General features: G+C 34.9%; 3 protein-coding genes across 3 annotated transcripts; 1 reads left to right on the top strand and 2 right to left on the bottom strand.

The window, feature by feature from the left end:
* Positions 1–3,584: 3,584 nt before the first annotated feature.
* CGCA056_v008323 (uncharacterized protein) lies at positions 3,585–6,494 on the bottom strand (the record flags this gene model as incomplete). The annotated part of the gene is made up of 3 exons (XM_037323570.1): positions 3,585–3,697; positions 5,804–6,003; positions 6,247–6,494. The coding sequence occupies 3 exons, from the start codon at positions 6,492–6,494 to the stop codon at positions 3,585–3,587; spliced, it is 561 nt and encodes a 186-aa protein (XP_037177602.1).
* A 9,570-nt stretch (positions 6,495–16,064) lies between these two features.
* On the top strand, positions 16,065–17,547 carry CGCA056_v008324 (uncharacterized protein; the record flags this gene model as incomplete). The annotated part of the gene is made up of 3 exons (XM_037323571.1): positions 16,065–16,491; positions 16,563–16,836; positions 16,896–17,547. 3 exons carry the CDS (start codon positions 16,065–16,067, stop codon positions 17,545–17,547), a joined length of 1,353 nt encoding a protein of 450 aa, XP_037177915.1.
* Positions 17,548–17,842: 295 nt separating this feature from the next.
* Positions 17,843–18,328, bottom strand: CGCA056_v008325 (uncharacterized protein; the record flags this gene model as incomplete). The annotated part of the gene is made up of 1 exon (XM_037323572.1): positions 17,843–18,328. One exon carries the CDS (start codon positions 18,326–18,328, stop codon positions 17,843–17,845), a length of 486 nt encoding a protein of 161 aa, XP_037177920.1.
* Positions 18,329–18,493: the final 165 nt, after the last annotated feature.

The raw sequence follows: 18,493 nt of genomic DNA on the forward strand, positions 1-18,493 counted from the left end.
AACTAAAAAGTACTATAATTATAGTTAAACTAAACCTATTTCTAACTTCTAAAGCTTAAAAAAGAGATCAATTAGACTTATAGTTAACAATTTTATTTATAGATAGTTTAAAACCTAAAGTATAAATTATTACATCTATTCTTAAGGTTATTTACTGATAATTAATAATATATCTCTTCTGTTTAATCTATAAAAGTAGTCTAAAGTATTTAGATTTAGATTTTTATTACTATATATCTAAACTTTTTGCTAGCCTCTTCTCTTAGACATAGTTTCTATTTAATAATAGATCTTAAAGAGTGAGGTTGTAGTAAGCTCTTTTACCTCACTTTTTAGCTTACTATTAATAGTTATACTATCTAAAATACCTCTTATTTATAGCTTATTATTAATAATACTTAATACACTTTTTATTTAGTCTTTTAATCTAATTTTACCTCTTGAATTAAGCCTGCTGTTTAAGTATCCTATTTATATTATAGCTAGAACTTTTAAGACTTTTTAGATATGGCTACTATTTATACTTAATAAATAAATATATAGAGAGAATATTATATTACTTAAAAATTAAATATTAAGCTATTTTTTATACCTTCTCTATTTACTTTTATATAAAGTTAAGATAGTAATATATTAACTAGAGGTATATTTTTAAGTCTACTAATATTATTATAAGTTTATTTTATCTATTAGAGATATGATATATTTCGCTCTACAGTATATTATATCTTAGAAGATAACATTTGTATTTACTATATTATTAGTATTATAAATTAAAACCTAGAGTTTAAAATTAAGTGATATATCTATAGCTGCTATAATATTAGTTACATTCTTTTTATTAATAATAATAATAAAGATATAGAATATATCTGCTATTTTTAATATTAGCCTCTTATTATTAGAGATAATATACTTTTTAATAAAATTAGTAATAATATCTATTAAAAAAGCTTATTTTACTATTATTAATATAACTACCTCTTTATTTATATTAATAAATAGACTTAGTTAATAAGACTTAAGGTTTTTATATTTTAGGTTTTATTTTTAATAATAATCTTGATACTAATATAATTATAGATATTAATATATAGCTTATTAATAACTTCTATATAAAGCTTAATATAGATATTATAGAAACCTATTTTAGATATTATTAAAGTTAGTTTAACATAAATCTAAATATTAACTCTATTTATAGGTTCTAGTACGCTTATAATTAAAGTTAAGATATTTATTTCTTTAGCGCTAAAAGTATCTTATAGTTTAAAGATATTCCTATTTACCTCTTTAAGTTTATATAACGTACTTTACTAGTCAGCTGCGCATATCAGTCAGCCGCGCACTTTTTCCATGACGCGCTTTGTTCCCAGCCACTTAAACCTTTGACGCGTAATATCTCAACAACCGCAATGCCGATTTACACCCAAGAAGATAAGATCATTCTTGCGATTGAGGCGATCCGATCGACACGTGCTCTAGGTCATAAACTTAGTACGCGAGGCGCTGCAAAGATATATGGTATCCCCGAAAGTACCTTACGCAACAGAATGAACAATTGACTACGCTGCGACCGTATCCAGCCCTAACGATATAAACTCGATCTGATCGAAGAGAAAACACTTCTCTGATATGTTATTGAGCAGGATTCTAGAGGATTTCCCCTGCGACTTGCTGGTGTGGAAGATATGGCGAATCTCCTGCTGCGGACGCAGAATAGGACGCCTGTTAGGAAGCATTAGGCTAAGAGGTTTATTGACTTATAGCTGACTTTGAAGACTATATTTAATCGTCTATATAATTATTAAACGGTATTTTAAGAGGACCTAGAGGTTATATCGAAGTGGTTTGCATTATTAGGTAATATGATAGCTAAATATAGTATTAATAATAAGGATTATAACTTTGATAAGACTAGCTTTATGATGGGCGTTATTACTGGTTTAATAGTTATTATGCATGCTGATAGAAATAGAAAAGAAAAATCTATTTAGCTTAGTAACTGTGAATAAGCTATAGTTATTAAGTATATTAATTTTGAGGGGATAGTGTATCCTATCTTTTATAATTATTTGAGGGTCCTATCACTTTGCTAACTAGTTAATAGAATTAGGCTTTCTAGGCGACTAAGTAATTAAACTAACTACTAATAGATAGACTGATAATAAAATTAGCCTGGATTAGATTAAGTATTTTGAAAAGTATACTTAGGCTTAGGCAAAAGGTGTCTATTAGATGCTTATAATTAATAGATATAAACGCTATTTATCAGCTGAATTTAATAAGTACTATAAGCAGAATAATATTATAACTGTTAGTATGCCTCTATATTCATCTCACTTACTCCAGCTATTAGATATTATACTATACTCACTTTTAAAACATATATATAGGGATGAAATCAATATATTCATTAAATCCTCTGTTGACTATATTATAAAGTCTGAGTTCTTTATTACCTTCTATAAAGCCTATAATAAGATCTTTATGAATAAAAATATTAAATCTGCCTTCTATAGAGCTAGTATTTTACTATAGGACCTAAATTATATAATTAGGAAACTTAATATATATATATAGACGCCCACACCTCCTGCAACTAATCCCTTAATACCACTAGCCTAGCAGTTATAAACTGTAAGGGGCTGGCCTCTAGGCTTGTTCAACGTAGAGGTGCCGTCGATTGACTATTCTAAGCTGAAGAAGGAAGAAGGGACTTTACAGGGATAGGCGCCTAGCGGCGGTGAAGCACACTGGGGCTAGGCGGTGTGCTACGGCAAAGCCGGAGATCTCGGCCGGGCTCTAGCCCGTGACATCACCCCCCCGCTCCCCTCCGCCGGCGCGCCCGCGGCGCTAAGGCTGGGTCCCCATCATGCTCTATCGCAGAGCTGTAACGGCGTTCGTAAGCCTCTATTGCTTCTGTCCCCTGGAGCGTCTCAATAGGCTCCCAGGTCCTCTCTGTATATCCTTCCCACTTAACTAGAACCTCGCGGCGTCGCCTGCGCCCTCGACGCTTCTAGGTAGCAGCGTCGATACTCTCTATATTCCAGGTCTCTTCGCCTTTATCGTCTATAATTAGTGGCAGCTGCTCGTCATCTAACGTTTAACCGGGTAAGGGGTTATTACCTGCGCGCTTCAGGATATCCATATAGACGCGTGGGTATATAGCTGCTGGTATATTAAGCTCTACCAAATATAGTGAGATGACTTTTGTAACTGTGTATTATGGTGTAGCTAATCCAGTTTCTTATAAGGCCTAGGGGATCTATAATAACCTATGTGAAGCCAGACTTTGTCGCCCACTTCTAGTCTCTCTGTAGGCTGGCGCTTCACGTTGGCCAGTTCCTCATAGCGTTGCTGCGTTAACGTAAGGGTTGATTAGGCTATATCCATCACATCTTGAAGCCTTGTTACCAACTTGCGTGCTTAGCCCTCACGGGTGCCCTTGGGGCTTCTGGGTTTGCTTCCTTAACCTTAATAGGCTCTAGGTTATATCTATGCTCTAGGAAGAAGCTACTTATCCTAATAGCGCTATTATCGCAGCTACAAAGCGCTAGCTGAGCTGCTGGAAGGTTATATGCCTAGTCCTTCTGTGAGTAGGTGGCATAGTTGCATAGGTAGGCCTGGATCTCCTGGTTTATCCTCTCTAGGCCTCTATCAGTCTGCAGGTAGTAGGCGGTGCTGAGCTGCTGCTCTATTCCTAAAAGCTTGCAGAACTGCCGCTAGAAGCAGCTTGTCCAGTTGCTCCCTCTGTTGCTTATAATTAACATAGGGATGCTGTAAAACCTAAAGTAGCAGTTTAGAAATCGTTTAGCATAGGCTTCAGCTTCTATGCTTTCTATCGCCTCAAGGGTTACGCCTTTACCTAGCTGGTCGATAATTACCTAAAGATATCTCTCGCCCTTATCTATAAGGGGAAGGTTAGTAATAAAATCCATAGTGAGGTTGCTTTATATACGCTGTGGTATCAGTAGTAGTTTCAGAAGTCCCTTATAACGTTCCCTCCAGATATAACTACACCTATAACTATCGCAGTTACAGCAGAAACGCTATATTAGGTGCGACTGACCGGGCCAGTAAAACCGTCTACTAACCAGCGCGAGGGTGTTATCTCTTCCTGGATGGCCACTGAGCACTAAGTCGTGGGTGCTTTGAACGATACAGGTGCGTAGCCTGTTTGCGTCGTTATCTAGATCTTCGTTACCTAGTACCTAAATCTAATCTCTGAACAGTAGTCAGTTGCTATTATCAATCTCACACTCAGCGATCTGAACTTTTAGCTTAAGGCTTAGGGGGAAGCTTCTTTCTCATTATTTCACAGCAGCATAGGCCTGCTGGTAGACTTCATCTTATCCTTAGGTCTGATCCCAGAGTTGCTATAGTTCTTCGTCGTCAGCAAATATAAGCATCAATAGTGCTGTCTCTATACGTTATATACGCACTGAGGGTAGGGTTGCTTCTGGGAGGAGCTGTAGGATTTAACCTTGTTTACGCTCATCCTCTAGAGACGTAGGTACGTCTTGTTCACGTCTAGAGAGTGCGTCTAGCACTACTGCTTCGCTTCCTGGCTGGTACTGTATTTCGAAGTTGTACTGAGATAGTTCCTCTGCCTATCAGCTTTGCCGTTCTGTAAGCTTCTGCTTCGTCATAAAGTACTTTAGGTTCTTATAGTCTGATAGGATCCTAAAGTGGCTGACACTCTGTAGCTCTGCTCTCCATTCTTATAGACAGCTTATAATAGCTAGCATCTCCTTGTTATGTATCGGATAGTTGAACTGGGCAGCATTAAGCCGCTGCGAGTGGTAGGCTACTGCGTGACGTCTGCTGTGCTTATCTTCCTGTGAGAGTACGCCTCTAAGGGCAAAGCTGGAGCAATCGGCCTCAACATAGGTTGTGCGCTCAGGGTCCAGTTGATATAGAACAGGCTTAGCAGCAAAGATCCTCTTGAGCTCCTGGAATGCTGCTTCTTATTCCTTACCCCAGCAGAAGGGGACACCCTTCTTTATAAGAGCTATCAGGGGTCCAGCAATCTCTAAGTATGCTGGGATGAAGATCCAGTAGTAGTTTGCAAATCTAAGGAAGCTTCGGACTCCTTTAACTGTCTTTGGAGCTGCCTATTCCTTAATCGCCTTCAGTTTCTCAGGGTCGCAAGAGATACTAACTCCAGCTGTAATAATAAACCCTAGGTACTTAACTGTCTTCACAGAGAACGCGCACTTATGAGGGTCTAAACGTAGCCCTGCTGCAGCAAGCTTATGCAGTACTAGCTTAACCTTTGCTTTGTGGTCTTATTATAAGCTGTTTGAGTAGATCAGGACGTCATCTATATACGCTGTTGCAAAGTCGTCTAGATACTCTCGAAGTATGCTGTTAATATATCGTTAGAATGTGGCGGGGGCTCCTGTGAGCCTAAAGGGGACAACTAGCCATTCAAATAGCCTATATCTCGTCTGGAAGGCTGTCTTATACTCCTCTCCCTAAGCGATCTGGATCTTATAGAACGCTGCTATTACGTCTAGCTTAGTGAACCACTTAGCAGCGCTGACAGTCTATAGCGTCTCTCAAATCAAGGGAAGAGGGTATCAGTCGCGCTTAGTAAGCTCGTTAAGAGCGCAGTAGTTAACATAGAAACGTATTCCTCCGTTCGGTTTACATACAAATAGTACTGGGGCTGATGCTTCTGAGCTGGTAGCGCAGATGAAGCCCTTATTAAGTAGGTCTCATAGGGTCTTACGGAGGATGAGGAGTTCTTCTCGTGATATGCTATAGAGCGGACCCTATGGTAGTACAGCTTTATTACCACTTTCGTCCTGTTTGATAGGGATCCTGTGGTCGACCCCAGGGCGATGCGGTGGAAGGTTGGCGGCTTCGTCAGGTTGGAATAGCTTGCGGAACTCAGCTAGTATAGCTGGCGGAAGGAGGGCCTTTAGGTCTGCCTTCTCAGTCTTCTTCATAAGAGCCTTCTGTATATCTGCTAGGCTGATCGCTCGAACTTTATGTCTGGTAGTGCCTTTAGTGTGTTGACATACCCTCTTATAGAGCGTTGCAAAAGGGGCTCCTGGGAGCAAGCGGGCAGTCCTGATCTGGCGTACTCGTTCTGGCTCTTCCTCGCCTTTCAGACGTAGGTCTACACCACCCCTCCTATGCCGTATACGCTATGCCGCAGCATCGTATAGGATATGGTTCCTCTCCATCCATGGCTTCCCTAGGAATAGGTCGTCGCTAAGGCTACGTATGGTATACGCAAAGATCTTCTCGTTATAACCGCATAGCTTAAGGTTAAAGACAACTACGCCTATTGCTTTCGTAGCACCTATACTATCGCTAAAGCTGCCTAGTACCCGCTTAGAGCAGTCTACTATAGGCAGGCGGAGCTTATAGGCTAGGTCGTGGTCGATAAGGGCGTATAGGTTGCACCTAGTGTCCACTAGGGCGTCCGCCTGAGTGCCCCTATATATGCGGGTAGTGATCACTGCTGACTTGCTGCTCATGCGATGCTTAAACTGCTTCTATTCTGTGATATCACTAGACTTTGCCTCTAACGCCCAACTTTGCGTTAGAGTTACTCTTTTCCCAAGCTCTCTTCAGCCTCAGAACTTCTCAACTCATCTGTAGCACTATTATTGCTGCTCTCCTCTAGCTTCTTGGCTTTCTTAACCTTCTTAACCTTCTTTGGTCCTGAACGCTTTAGCTTAGGGCACTATATAGCGATATGGCCTATCTTATTACAGTTATAACATTGGCGACTGTCCTTATGTGGTTGCTCACTACCCTCAGACTTAGATGAGGAGGAGTAGCGTCTGTGGCGCTGCGGTTCTATAGCTCTCTTCTTGTTCCTTGCGCGGCTTACGCCGGTCATAACCACATCACTATCGTCGTCGCGGTGCCTGCTTGCTTCGGGGGCTCTGGGGCGGTATGAGCTGTTCCTACGCGTTATAGCTGGAAGTCTCTCTAGCCTTGCAGCTACATCTTGTACGCGCACAAGCCATCCATAGTAGTCATCAACAGGGAGGTCGACAGTAACGAGAGCTTGCTGAAGCTGCGTACTAAGTGCTCCCTCGAGGAGGGTTATCTTCGCCTGGTCTGCCCAACTTGCTCCTCCAGCTTCTGACAGTATTCTCTCGAATTAGGGGAGAAAAGAGGCGAGAGACTGATCGTCCTGTTGCCAGATCGTTTGTAGCATAGCAGCTGCGCGAGAGGTAGCACTTAGGTCCTTATATATACAGTCTAAGTACCTCATAAACTCAGAGGGGTCTCGTTTACCCTCAGGGCCACCAGCAGCGTAAAAGGTAGCAACAACTTATTGAGGGTTAACGTTAAGGCGTGAGTTGATATAATACCAGACCTCAGCCTTACCCCCTATACACTATATATCCAGGGTTATCTTATCGCGCATTTGCTGAGACCATGCTGGGTAGTCTTTACGCTTTCCCGTGAACTTTACGGGATTCAGTAGGGGCTTCTTTCGCCCTTCAGCTACCTTCACTATACCGTCACTTAGAGCCTGTATAGTCGTATCGGCTGTGGACGGGGTCGGTATGCTACTCGCGAGCGGCGTAGGGGTTGCTCTATCCGGTGACATAAGCCTATTTAGAGCTGTCAAGAGCTGCGTCATCTAGGTCGACTGCTGGACCATCTGGTCCTGAAGAGGACGTATGCTTGCGTTCACCGCTTCGTTGATCCGGCGGTCAATTTCAGCGTTTATTGCGTCGTTTGCGCTACCCTCTAGCGAATCCATCCTGTCGCACTCGTGAGGTTTCATATAGCGTCTTTGTTATTAAGCTTAGAATATGTAAGGGGCTAGCCCCTAGGCTTGTTCAACGTAGAGGTGCCGTCGATTGACTATTCTAAGCTGAAGAAGGAAGAAGGGACTTTACAGGGATAGGCGCCTAGCGGCGGTGAAGCACACCGGGGCTAGGCGGTGTGCTACGGCAGAATAGTGGACCCAGCGGAGCCAGGTCTCGGTAGCTGCTCCGGCAAAGCCGGAGATCTCGGCCGGGCTCTAGCCCGTGACATAAACGCCCTCTAACTAATATAAAGCGCTTTCACAGTTAAACTTTATTAAAACTTAGATCTCAGCCTATTAGGGAAGCTCTCTAACACTAATAATTAAAGCAGTCAACCAGCTAGCAAAGGGTGTATAGGTAATAGCGCACTTAATCACAATTTTAACAGATTAAGTGCGCACACTTTAGGATGCTAGTATAGCGCTTACTAAGCGCTAGAGAGCAAAAAAGACATACGTCCAGCTTAGAGGAGCACTTAATATAGCAGAATCTCAGGTTATCCTGGAAGAAAAGGGTAAAGAGAAACGTCCAGCGCCTCAAGAAGGTGAAGATAGGGGTCTGTCGAAGAAGGGTTAGTTGGCTTAACAGCGTTGCGGTGTGTGCAGCAAGACAGGCCATAATGCGCGAACGTGTTCTAAAGATGTAGAATCGTCTAGTGAATCAGATACCGATAAGAGCTAATTGATTTTCTACGTTCTGGTTGTAAAACCTTATATGATATTTGAAAGATGAGGAAAAGTGTGCAGCTGACTGATATGTGCGGCTGACTGGTAAAGTACGTTATATTAAAAAGATTTTTATTATAAGAGTTTATTATACTATTAACCTCTATTAAGTTTGTAGCGTTTAGTATACTTATAAAGGTTATATTATTAATTTCTTTTATAGTATAGCTAAAGTATATAATTAGCTACTCTTTTTATTTATAAATGTTAATATTATTATTCGTTGTTCTATAAATATAGATTAAAACCTCTATATATATTAGTAATTCTATTAATAATTTATTATTTATAAGAACTATATTCATATCTAGCTTTATTATCTACTTAATAACTATTTAAGTTATATTAATATTATTTTTAATATAATAAATTTAAATTAGTTATTTAATAGTAATAGTGTGATAAATAAATTTTTATAATAGTTTCTTAATAAGCTAGACAAAAGTTTAATTTTAATATAAAGTATAATATAGATAATACTAATATTATTATTTTACTTAATATTATAATAGATTAGTTTGATTTAAAGTATCTATATAGTAATTTGAATATTACTTAGCTTATTATTCAGCCTACTATTTAGGATTATGTTAATATATTTTCATTTAAAGCTACCTCTCTAAATAATCCAAATAACTTATAAGCTTTATTACTTTTAGTATTTTTTATATTTTATTTTAATAGTTTTAAAGAGTTTGTTTAGCTATATTTCAGAAATATTAACTACTTTATATATATATAATATACTTTTAAGTGTAAAAATAGCTCTTTTGCTTATTATTTTTATTTCTATTTTATAGTTTTTGATATAATAATATATAAAAAGGCTTTAGGTAGAAGTGTTTATTTTCTTAAGTATATTAAGCGGTTGGAGATAATAATTAATAATTTTTATATTATTTTTACTAATTATATATCTAAACTAAAAGCTATTTTAAATTTTATTATTTAGTTTAGAGATATTTTTAAAGTATTTATATATATTAATAGATAAAATATAGTTAATTTAAAGCTATTCTATATATTTTAAGCTACCCTTCTATTTTTATTATATTTAGCGTTATTAATTACTATTAGTATTACCTCTAAAAATATATATTTAAGTTTAATAAATAGCTTTAGGCTAATTAGCTTTAAATGGTTTAAACTATATAGAATAACCTATAGGATAATTTTTATATTATAACATATCTCTTTATTTAATATTCCCAATTATTCTAAGATAAAGTACTAATTAAAAATATAATATTATTAATTATTAGGATTGCTTCAAATTTTAGGGCTATAGTAGTATATATATCTATAGTTTCTATGAGATTAAAAACTTATTTAACTATATAAGATATATTAATAGAAGAGTTAAATAGTAATTTTATACAAGAATAAAGCTACTATATAAGTGCTATAAACTTAAAATTATATTATTAATTTAATACTTAGAATAAGGCTAATTCTCTTAATTTTATTAAGCTAAACGCCTTATTTTTAATATTTAGCCTCTTATTAAGTGTTATTAACTATACATAGTATTTTATATATAATAGCTATTATTAATATAAAAAGGAAAATACTAATAAGCTTAATTATGATTTTTACTTTCTTTTTTTTAAATAAGATATTACCATACTTATTTATAATATTAATTTATATTATTTTATATATATTAATAAGTACAATAATAAATACTTAATAAGTTTAATTTTATTATCTCTATTAGCTAGCTAGCTAATGTTAATATTACTCTCTATATAAGCACTTACATTACTATTAAATATTAATGAATACTGTAGTAAAATAAAAATAAAAATAAAAAGCTATAAAAACATTTTAAATAAGGTTTTCCTCTTACTTGGTTTAGTTTAGCTAGTAGTTTTACTTATTACTAAGATAATAAATAAGTTTATTACTAAATATAATTAAAGTATTTAAAAAGTTTATTATATCCTCTTAGTATAACCTTTAGCTAAATATAATTATACTATCGTTTTAATTAATTATTAATCTTTTAATTAAGTTAATAATAATATCTATATTACTATAAAAAGCTAAATATATTTAAAAAGGAGTATCTTTAAGAAATACTAATAATATCTAGTTAAAAGTCTTTAAGAGAATATAATATTTATTTATTTTATTTAAAATATTAATACTATTTATACTTTTTAGTATAAATTCTTTTAAACTAAGTCATATATTATTAACTACTTCTTTTAGTATAAAAAGTCTAACTTTATTTATATTAAAAACTACTACTATATTAAATTAATATTTAACTATCTTTGGTAAAACTTAGATAAATTATTAATAGTTAAAAGTAACTACTTTAAGATATATTAAGAGGTATATATAGCTTACTAAATATACTATAATAACTATACTTTAGGCTTCTATAATAGTTCTAAAAAAGATCTCTTTAAGGATACGTTTAAGTATACTAAAGCTAAAGATTAGATATATATTATTATTTAGTATAAGCTTACTACCAAAGCTTTTTAATATTCTATTAAAATAGAAAGTATTAATATCTTAAGTAACTAAAAGATTAATTTCAATTATAATTAGGGTTTTTATATTAAATAATATATTAATAAGCTAGGTATTATAGATTATTAGAAGATTTAGAAAAGTTAATATATTAGTATATTTCTTTATACTACTAAGAAGTATATTAAAATAAATATTAATAATTTTAATTCTTATTAATATTAGATCTTTAATTTAATTATGGTTTACTATATTTAAGTATAAAAGTATTATAATTTATTATAGCTATTACTATATATTAATAGCAAAAGAGGTATTAAAAAGTCTTATGTTATTTAACTTCTATATTATACTTTTAAAGAGCTTATTAGTAATTTTAGTAATTATATAATAATTTTTATATTAATTAGTATTATAGCAAATAGTATTAGAGGTTTTACTCTCTATAACCTTCTCTATTTACTTATTATTTAGTTATAGTTCTATCTACTTATTAATATTAATGTTATATTATTATAAACTATATAGAGATTAATTTAATACTTTATTATTAATAAGAAATTGATAATTAGTTTATAAATATTTAAATAGTTAAATAATTATTTTAAATAGATCCTTCTAAATAATATTGATATACTTTTTAGAAGCTTTAATATCCTAATTATAAGTGATTTTTTCTAACTTCTACTAGTTATAGAAAGACTACTTTATAATAATAAACTATTTAGAGATTAATACAAGATTAATAGAAAGAATAACTACTACTTATTTAATAAAACTATTAAGCTAAGTATTATTATTTGGTAATAAAATAATAATTAAGCTATTTTTTAATAAGCTTTAGATTAGCTTTATATCCCTAAAATCATTTTTTAAAATATAATATATATTTTATATTTATATGTGTTAGATATTTCTAATTTAATAAGTTTAAAAGTTTAATAATACTTTCTTTTTATCTTTTTTATCAATATTAAGGTTAATAAGTATAATATAATAAAGCTTAAAAGTCTTAAGTTTCTAATTCTCTTTTTATAGCTTAGTATTCTAGTTTTAATATTAATAAAGTCTCTTTTACTAATATTAATAGTTTCTATACTAAATTATTCCTTTATATTAGCTTATATATTATATTAATAGAGAATATATAAATTAAAGCTAAGCTGTACAATAGCGTTATTAGTATTATTTAAGATATTACTTAGGCTTTTTATATTAACTAGTAAAATAATATACCTTTCATTATTCTCTTTAAATTCAATATATATAAAGGACTTATTAATATCTCTAGCTTTAATATCATATTTATCTTCTAAATTACGTATAAATATTATAAAAGTGTAATCTTATATATATATAGTTATATATATATAGTTTCTCTTAATAAATACTTTTATTACTACTATCTATAAGGTTTAAAGCTTCACTTTTAAGTATACTATTATAAATATTTCTATATATAAGTTTTAGTTTAGTTTAGTTTATATTACTATTTTCTATATTAAAACTATCAATAGCGTTATATTTAAAGGAAATTTTAACTATAAATATTTTTACTATCATAAAACTAAAACTATAAGAAGTTATATTAATAATATATAGTATTATACTATTTAATATATTATTTAGTTATTAAATATGCTTTTTCCTCTTATTTACGCTTAAGTGTAATACTTTTTTATACCTTAAATAATAATTAGCCTATTTAAGCTTAAAAGTTAATATAGATTCAAATAACTATAGTAATAATATTACTAATAAAAGCCTCTCTAAAGCTTTTAGCTAAACATAAACTAATCTATTAAGTTAATTATTTTAGATAATAATTAGCCTATTTAAGTAAATAACAAAAAGCTACTATAGATTTAGATAATTATATTAATGCTATTACTAATAAAGACCTTTTTGAAGCTTTTAGCTAAATATAAACTAACCTATAAAGTTCCTCTTAATTACTTTAAATATAAATCAGCTTATTAAAATAAATATTTAGAAGTTATAATAGATTTAAATAACTATAATAATAATATTATTATGGTTCAAGTTAGTAGTTAAGTAGTTAAATAGTTAGAGTTAAGTAGTTAGATAGTTTCAAGTTATTATTAATATCTACTAAAATCTCTTATAAAAGCCTTAATCTATTATATTACACCCCTCAATAGTTAAATAATAATAACATATCTCTTTTTTCTTTTTATTTTCTTTCTTTGATTATCCTTTTATATTATCTTTTAACCTCACTAAATAATATAATAAATATAATAATATTTTATAGCTTCTAAATAAATTAATAAAACCTTTTAGTAATTAATTTAATAGAGGGGAAATGAAATAAAATTAGTATCTAAAAAGGTTTATAAGATAATTTATTTTGATATAATAATAGGATTTAATAATTATATTTTTACTACTTTATTATATACTTACTGTTATATCTTTTAAACTTCTTATTATTATAACTTCTTCTTTTGTTTTTCTAAATACTACTATTATACTATATAATAAGTTTTAATAAGCTAGAAAGCCTTTTAATATTTATAACTTCTTTAGCTTTAATAATAGTAATTATTCTATTATTTTATTAATTTATTTATCTTATTAATACAACTCTAAAGAAAAATCTCTCTAATATTATTACTATTACTATTATTACTACTATTTTTATTATTAAAAACAATCATAACATAGCTAATATATGTATAAAGAATATATTATTTATTTATCTATATTAATATTATTTAATATATAATAGCTACTACTACATACATTAAATATACTCTACCTTTTTATTTTAAGAAGCTAGCTATTAATATAGTTTAAAAGCTTTTTAACTTCTTTATAAAATAAAAGCTTATTATAATATAAATCTTTATTTTTATAATATTTTTATTACTAAAAAAGCTTAAAATATCTTGGCTATTATAATCTAAATAGTTAGTAATATAGCTTTTATATCTTATATTTAGTATACTAAAAAGTAAAGTTTATAATTATTTTATATTATATTTTGTTATTACTATTAATTTTACTAGTAATATATATACTAATTATTTTGTAATAGCTAAAATTATTAATGTTCTTTTAAAAATATATATAATTATTCAATAACTATTATTAAGTTCTAAATAATAATTATTTATAACTATTAATTATTATTTAAATAGCTCAAATTATTATTTTTAAGTTTAATTTCTATTTTAATTATAAATTTAATATTAGCTTTAGTTTTACTTCTTTTTTTTAATTACTTTTATTTGTTTATATTTATTAGCTTAAATTTTAAATAGTTTAAAAATAAATATTTAATAATAAATAAGATTTCGGTAGCTAAAACTAAAACTAAACTAAATATTTAGAAATTTATAATAGTTGTAATATATTTAGAATATAAATTAAAAGTCATATAGCTTTTTAGAGATTTTATTACTATTATTATTATTACTACTACTATTTATTTAAAGAAGTTTAATTTATTTTAATTTAAAGATATTCGTTATTTTCTCTAAAAAAGTAGTTTTTTTATTTTAAAATATGTATTTTAATTACTACTTATTTCTACTACTTATTTTACTATTATTAATAGTTTCTCTTAAACTTTTATTTTACTATTTAAGAAGATTATATTAAGAATAGTAATTTAATTAATCCTAAATATATTTCTAGTATAGAGGCTTAGAAGCTACGCTCTAGGAGTTTCACTAGAGGGCCCGCCCACTAATCCTCCAGCGTCTGTAGTCTTATATATAAATATGTAGATTAGCTTCCCCTTTCAGTTTCCGGCCTCGCTAGGCGTAGTAGACCCCAGCGTTAGCTAAGCCGGATATCGAAGAGATTGTTTACTCATTTTCTCATTGCTGCCGTAGTATAGACCGTCGAAAGAGGGGTCGCAATCTGATAAGTCGGGGGTGCAAGCAGGGGCCACGGTGAAGATCAAGGAACCCTTCGCAGGTCCAGTCTTGGCATGCGCTAAACCGAAAGTAGTGCTCAAGAGCGCGTCTAAGTTTACAGAAAAGGTAGTTGAAAACGCAACTTCGTGTCGACACCGCGCAATCTTTATTTCATCGCTCATCGTGCATCCGATATGCCGGCTTCATCCTTGTACCCTTGTACAATAAAGAAAATATCGGAATTTTGATATGCGATCGGCAGGCCCAACGGCTGGGCCCATGTCCGGCACCGAACCCGAGCCCGGGATAACCCCGATTCCGGTCCTGAACCTGGCGGCAGACACTTGCAATGAGAATAGCCTGCTCTATTCAAATATATCATGAAGTTCATTGTCATGATGATACTAGTGGCTGAAAGTGCAACTGGCCATCCTCAACGATACTGAATGACGCACCCCGCCTTGGTGGTCTGCTATCCGGTCTTGCCAACGGTAGATGCATGGATCTGATGGGTTCTTATATACATCCCTCAGATCAAACGAAAGAGATTCTAGACGTAAGCCTGTGCCAGCAAGATTAGTTTCAAAGAAAACAACGTCCACGTGTGCGGCACAACATTCTTGTTGTACCACCAGTCAAGACAAACACAGCGACTGTCCTCCGCCTTCATCAAGCTTTCCCGGTAACACACCAAAATATACAAGTTTCCAACCTTCTGCCCTGATTCCAGCTCTGCATCTTGGCTGCATTTATTTGATCTAGCACATGCTTACCGTGGCTTGGCATCTAACAAAAGAAAAAGCACAAAACCCGCCTTACAACTCGCCAATGATGACTTGTTGTTGGAAACTACGACGATGCAACGTCACTGGATCTGTGTCGATTTCTCGGTCAGATGTGCACATTAGCCCCTTGCTTCCACTCAGCCCCAAAATTAGTTCTACTGCAGCATGTACCCCAAAAGTCGGGCGATCGATCATGCAGTTGCTAGGAAGAATATACATGTTTCTTAGTCTTGGCCTTTGGTTCTGCTCTTAAAATATGAAATGACGGCATCCACTCACCCTTATTTTGTCCGTGTTACGAGTATAAGTACCAAAGCTTCCAGCCATGCCCGACTTGCGATCAAGTCGTGCGTTCGTCCAACGTCCTGTTGATCCTGTTGATAAACATAGGAAATGGTAGCGGCTAGTCTTCAAGCAACCCTTTACGGGGCTACCATCACGTCAAAAGGTGTTGTCTTGAAGGGAATCATTTGCTCCTGTATTTTATTCTTCATCACACTTCTCCCTTCGCCAAGGACACCCGATTTACAAGCTCAGGCGGCATCCGTCAAATTCGACTGGGACCCATCCGACCCTCCCTTATGGACCATCAGGCCAGAAGAGCGCGCGGCATTTCTGTTCAACAAAACCTCCTTTCTCGAAAAGCGTGCCTCAAGTCCGTGCGAAGATAAGGACAAACCTGCTGATCTCTATCGGCAGTATGGGGATGCCGACTGCAAGCCCACGCTCAAGTTGCAATCCGACGGTTCTTGTCAAAGTTGGGACAAGGTATATAACGGTAAAGGCACCCAGGTTAAATGTATGAGCTTCTGCCAAATTCGTAAGTTTGTTTCTAAGAACGGCTGTTGCAATCATTGAAACTATCCAGTAACAGAGGGTTCAATTTGCTAGGCACCTACTTCGAATGGAGTCGCGAGCAGCCTTTTGCTTACACGAAATGCCATTACCCCCTGGCCTGCAACCTCACCACAAACGATAAGGTGCCACTCGGCAGTTGGAAGAAGTCCGGTTCCAACCTAGACCAGGCTTTAGAGGTTGGAATATCTGGTGGGTACGGTTCGAAGAGTGATCTGGAGTTTTATGCGCAAGGCCAAAACTGGTCTCTCGACACGAAAGAGGGCCAGTGCGGCTACTTCACTTTCATTCCCGTCAAGAAGATCACATGGTCAGTCTTTTGAGCGGGTATCTCCAATATGTGTCTAGACTAAAACTATCTTCTTCCAGCGGAACCTTATCTGAGTCCGTTTGGAAAACAGGAACGTCTTGCAGCACGTCCAAGAAAGACGGTGCCAACCACAAAATGAACTACTGCGTCGACCAGCTCTGGAACATCAAAGACAAAACCAGCGGCAAGGAGGTACCCGATGGCATCACCATCTTCGTCCACACGAACTGCAGCACGCGTGAGCCGCTGGCCATGGAGAAGCAGGACCCAGCGTATGCCGCACCCGGCGTGGCCCTTGACAAGGAAAGGATCCAGAAGGTCCAGCAGGATTGGGTCTGGAACTCGTGCAGCTTCACTTGGTTCCAAGATCAGAGGAAGCTCAAGGTGTTTATTCGTGGCGGCGGATTCCGCGATGACAAGCTTGCATCTGACGGAGACAAACTCTCCTCAGCGATTATCAAGTGTAGCGGCGACACCGGTATTCTTGACTCGACGTTTCAGTGGTTCTACAACGATTACTACAGATTCAACACCAAATTCCCTGAGCCTAGGCCGAAGGAGGTGGGTGCGTCCTGGTTCTTTTCGGCGATAGTGCCGGCGAAAACTAGCCCCAAATGCGTCGGGGACGCACTCGTGAGCATGGGAGGCTTCAAGGATCAGTGCGTTGAAGATGAGCATTCTGTCAATGGTAAGAAGGTCTCGGATTTGTAACATAGCCATTGGTAGGCTACCTGACTTTTGATCGCGGCCGGTGGCAAATGTTATGACATGCTTCCCCGGCTTGGGCGCGCCCAGACAGCGATGTAAATCATTAGACGAAGTTATTGAAGAATCAGTGGCAAGTAATCACTGGCATCATGAAGCTCTTGAAATGAGAAGCCGGAGCTGTCTTCAAGATGATATCTATTTCCCATAACGACGTCAACGCCAACACTAGGCTTGTGTCTCCTTTCCAACCTCCTCGATATGTACCCAGCAGACCCCTTTCCCTGTTCTGCAGACACGACTACGTGAAAGATGGGCCGACAAGAGGCTGCTTCTCGTGCGCAAAGTACCCAGCCGAGAGATCTTTGTAAGCCGCAATGAAGTCCCCGCAGAGGCGGATCTCTTGAAACTCCTGCATGTCTGACACCCCGCGCGTTTTACAAGCCTTGCAGCGTTTGTGACCCTTTCGGCTTCCGTCGCGGCGGTCAAGCTTGAGATGACTGAGGAGCTGCTCCCGGGCGTAGTAGACGGCAGCGTTCATGTTGAGGCGGCCCACCCTATCGAGTTCCTTGTGGTCGCGTTTGATAACTGCTTCGATCTTTGCCTGGGTCCATGAGAGGTCTGGGAGAAGGCTTGTTGCGCTTCGTGGAACCTTTCGGTTCGCACCGTCAGTCCATTTGTACGTGATCTGCTGTGTGACAAAGTTGGGGACAGGCTGGAGCCAGACGGTCGCGCCTTGCCGCCTGTCGGGGGGGATCGTGGCGCTGCCGGGGGTCTTGGTCTTCATGGGCGCATCTTGTTTGAGAATCGCGACTGGTGTGCCGCTGTCTTCTCGCGGGCGGGAGTGGGGTAGGGGGTTGTGGGCGGAGGGGGAGGTTGTCCAACGTTGGAAGACGGCTTCCCAGAAGGCTTTGCGAGCTGCGTCGTCGAGGGTCTTGCCAGTTCGGTTGAG

This window comes from Colletotrichum aenigma (genome assembly GCF_013390185.1).
Source record: "Colletotrichum aenigma strain Cg56 chromosome Unknown KSG_Cg56_contig05, whole genome shotgun sequence".
In the NCBI taxonomy this organism is placed as follows: Eukaryota; Fungi; Ascomycota; class Sordariomycetes; order Glomerellales; family Glomerellaceae; genus Colletotrichum; species Colletotrichum aenigma.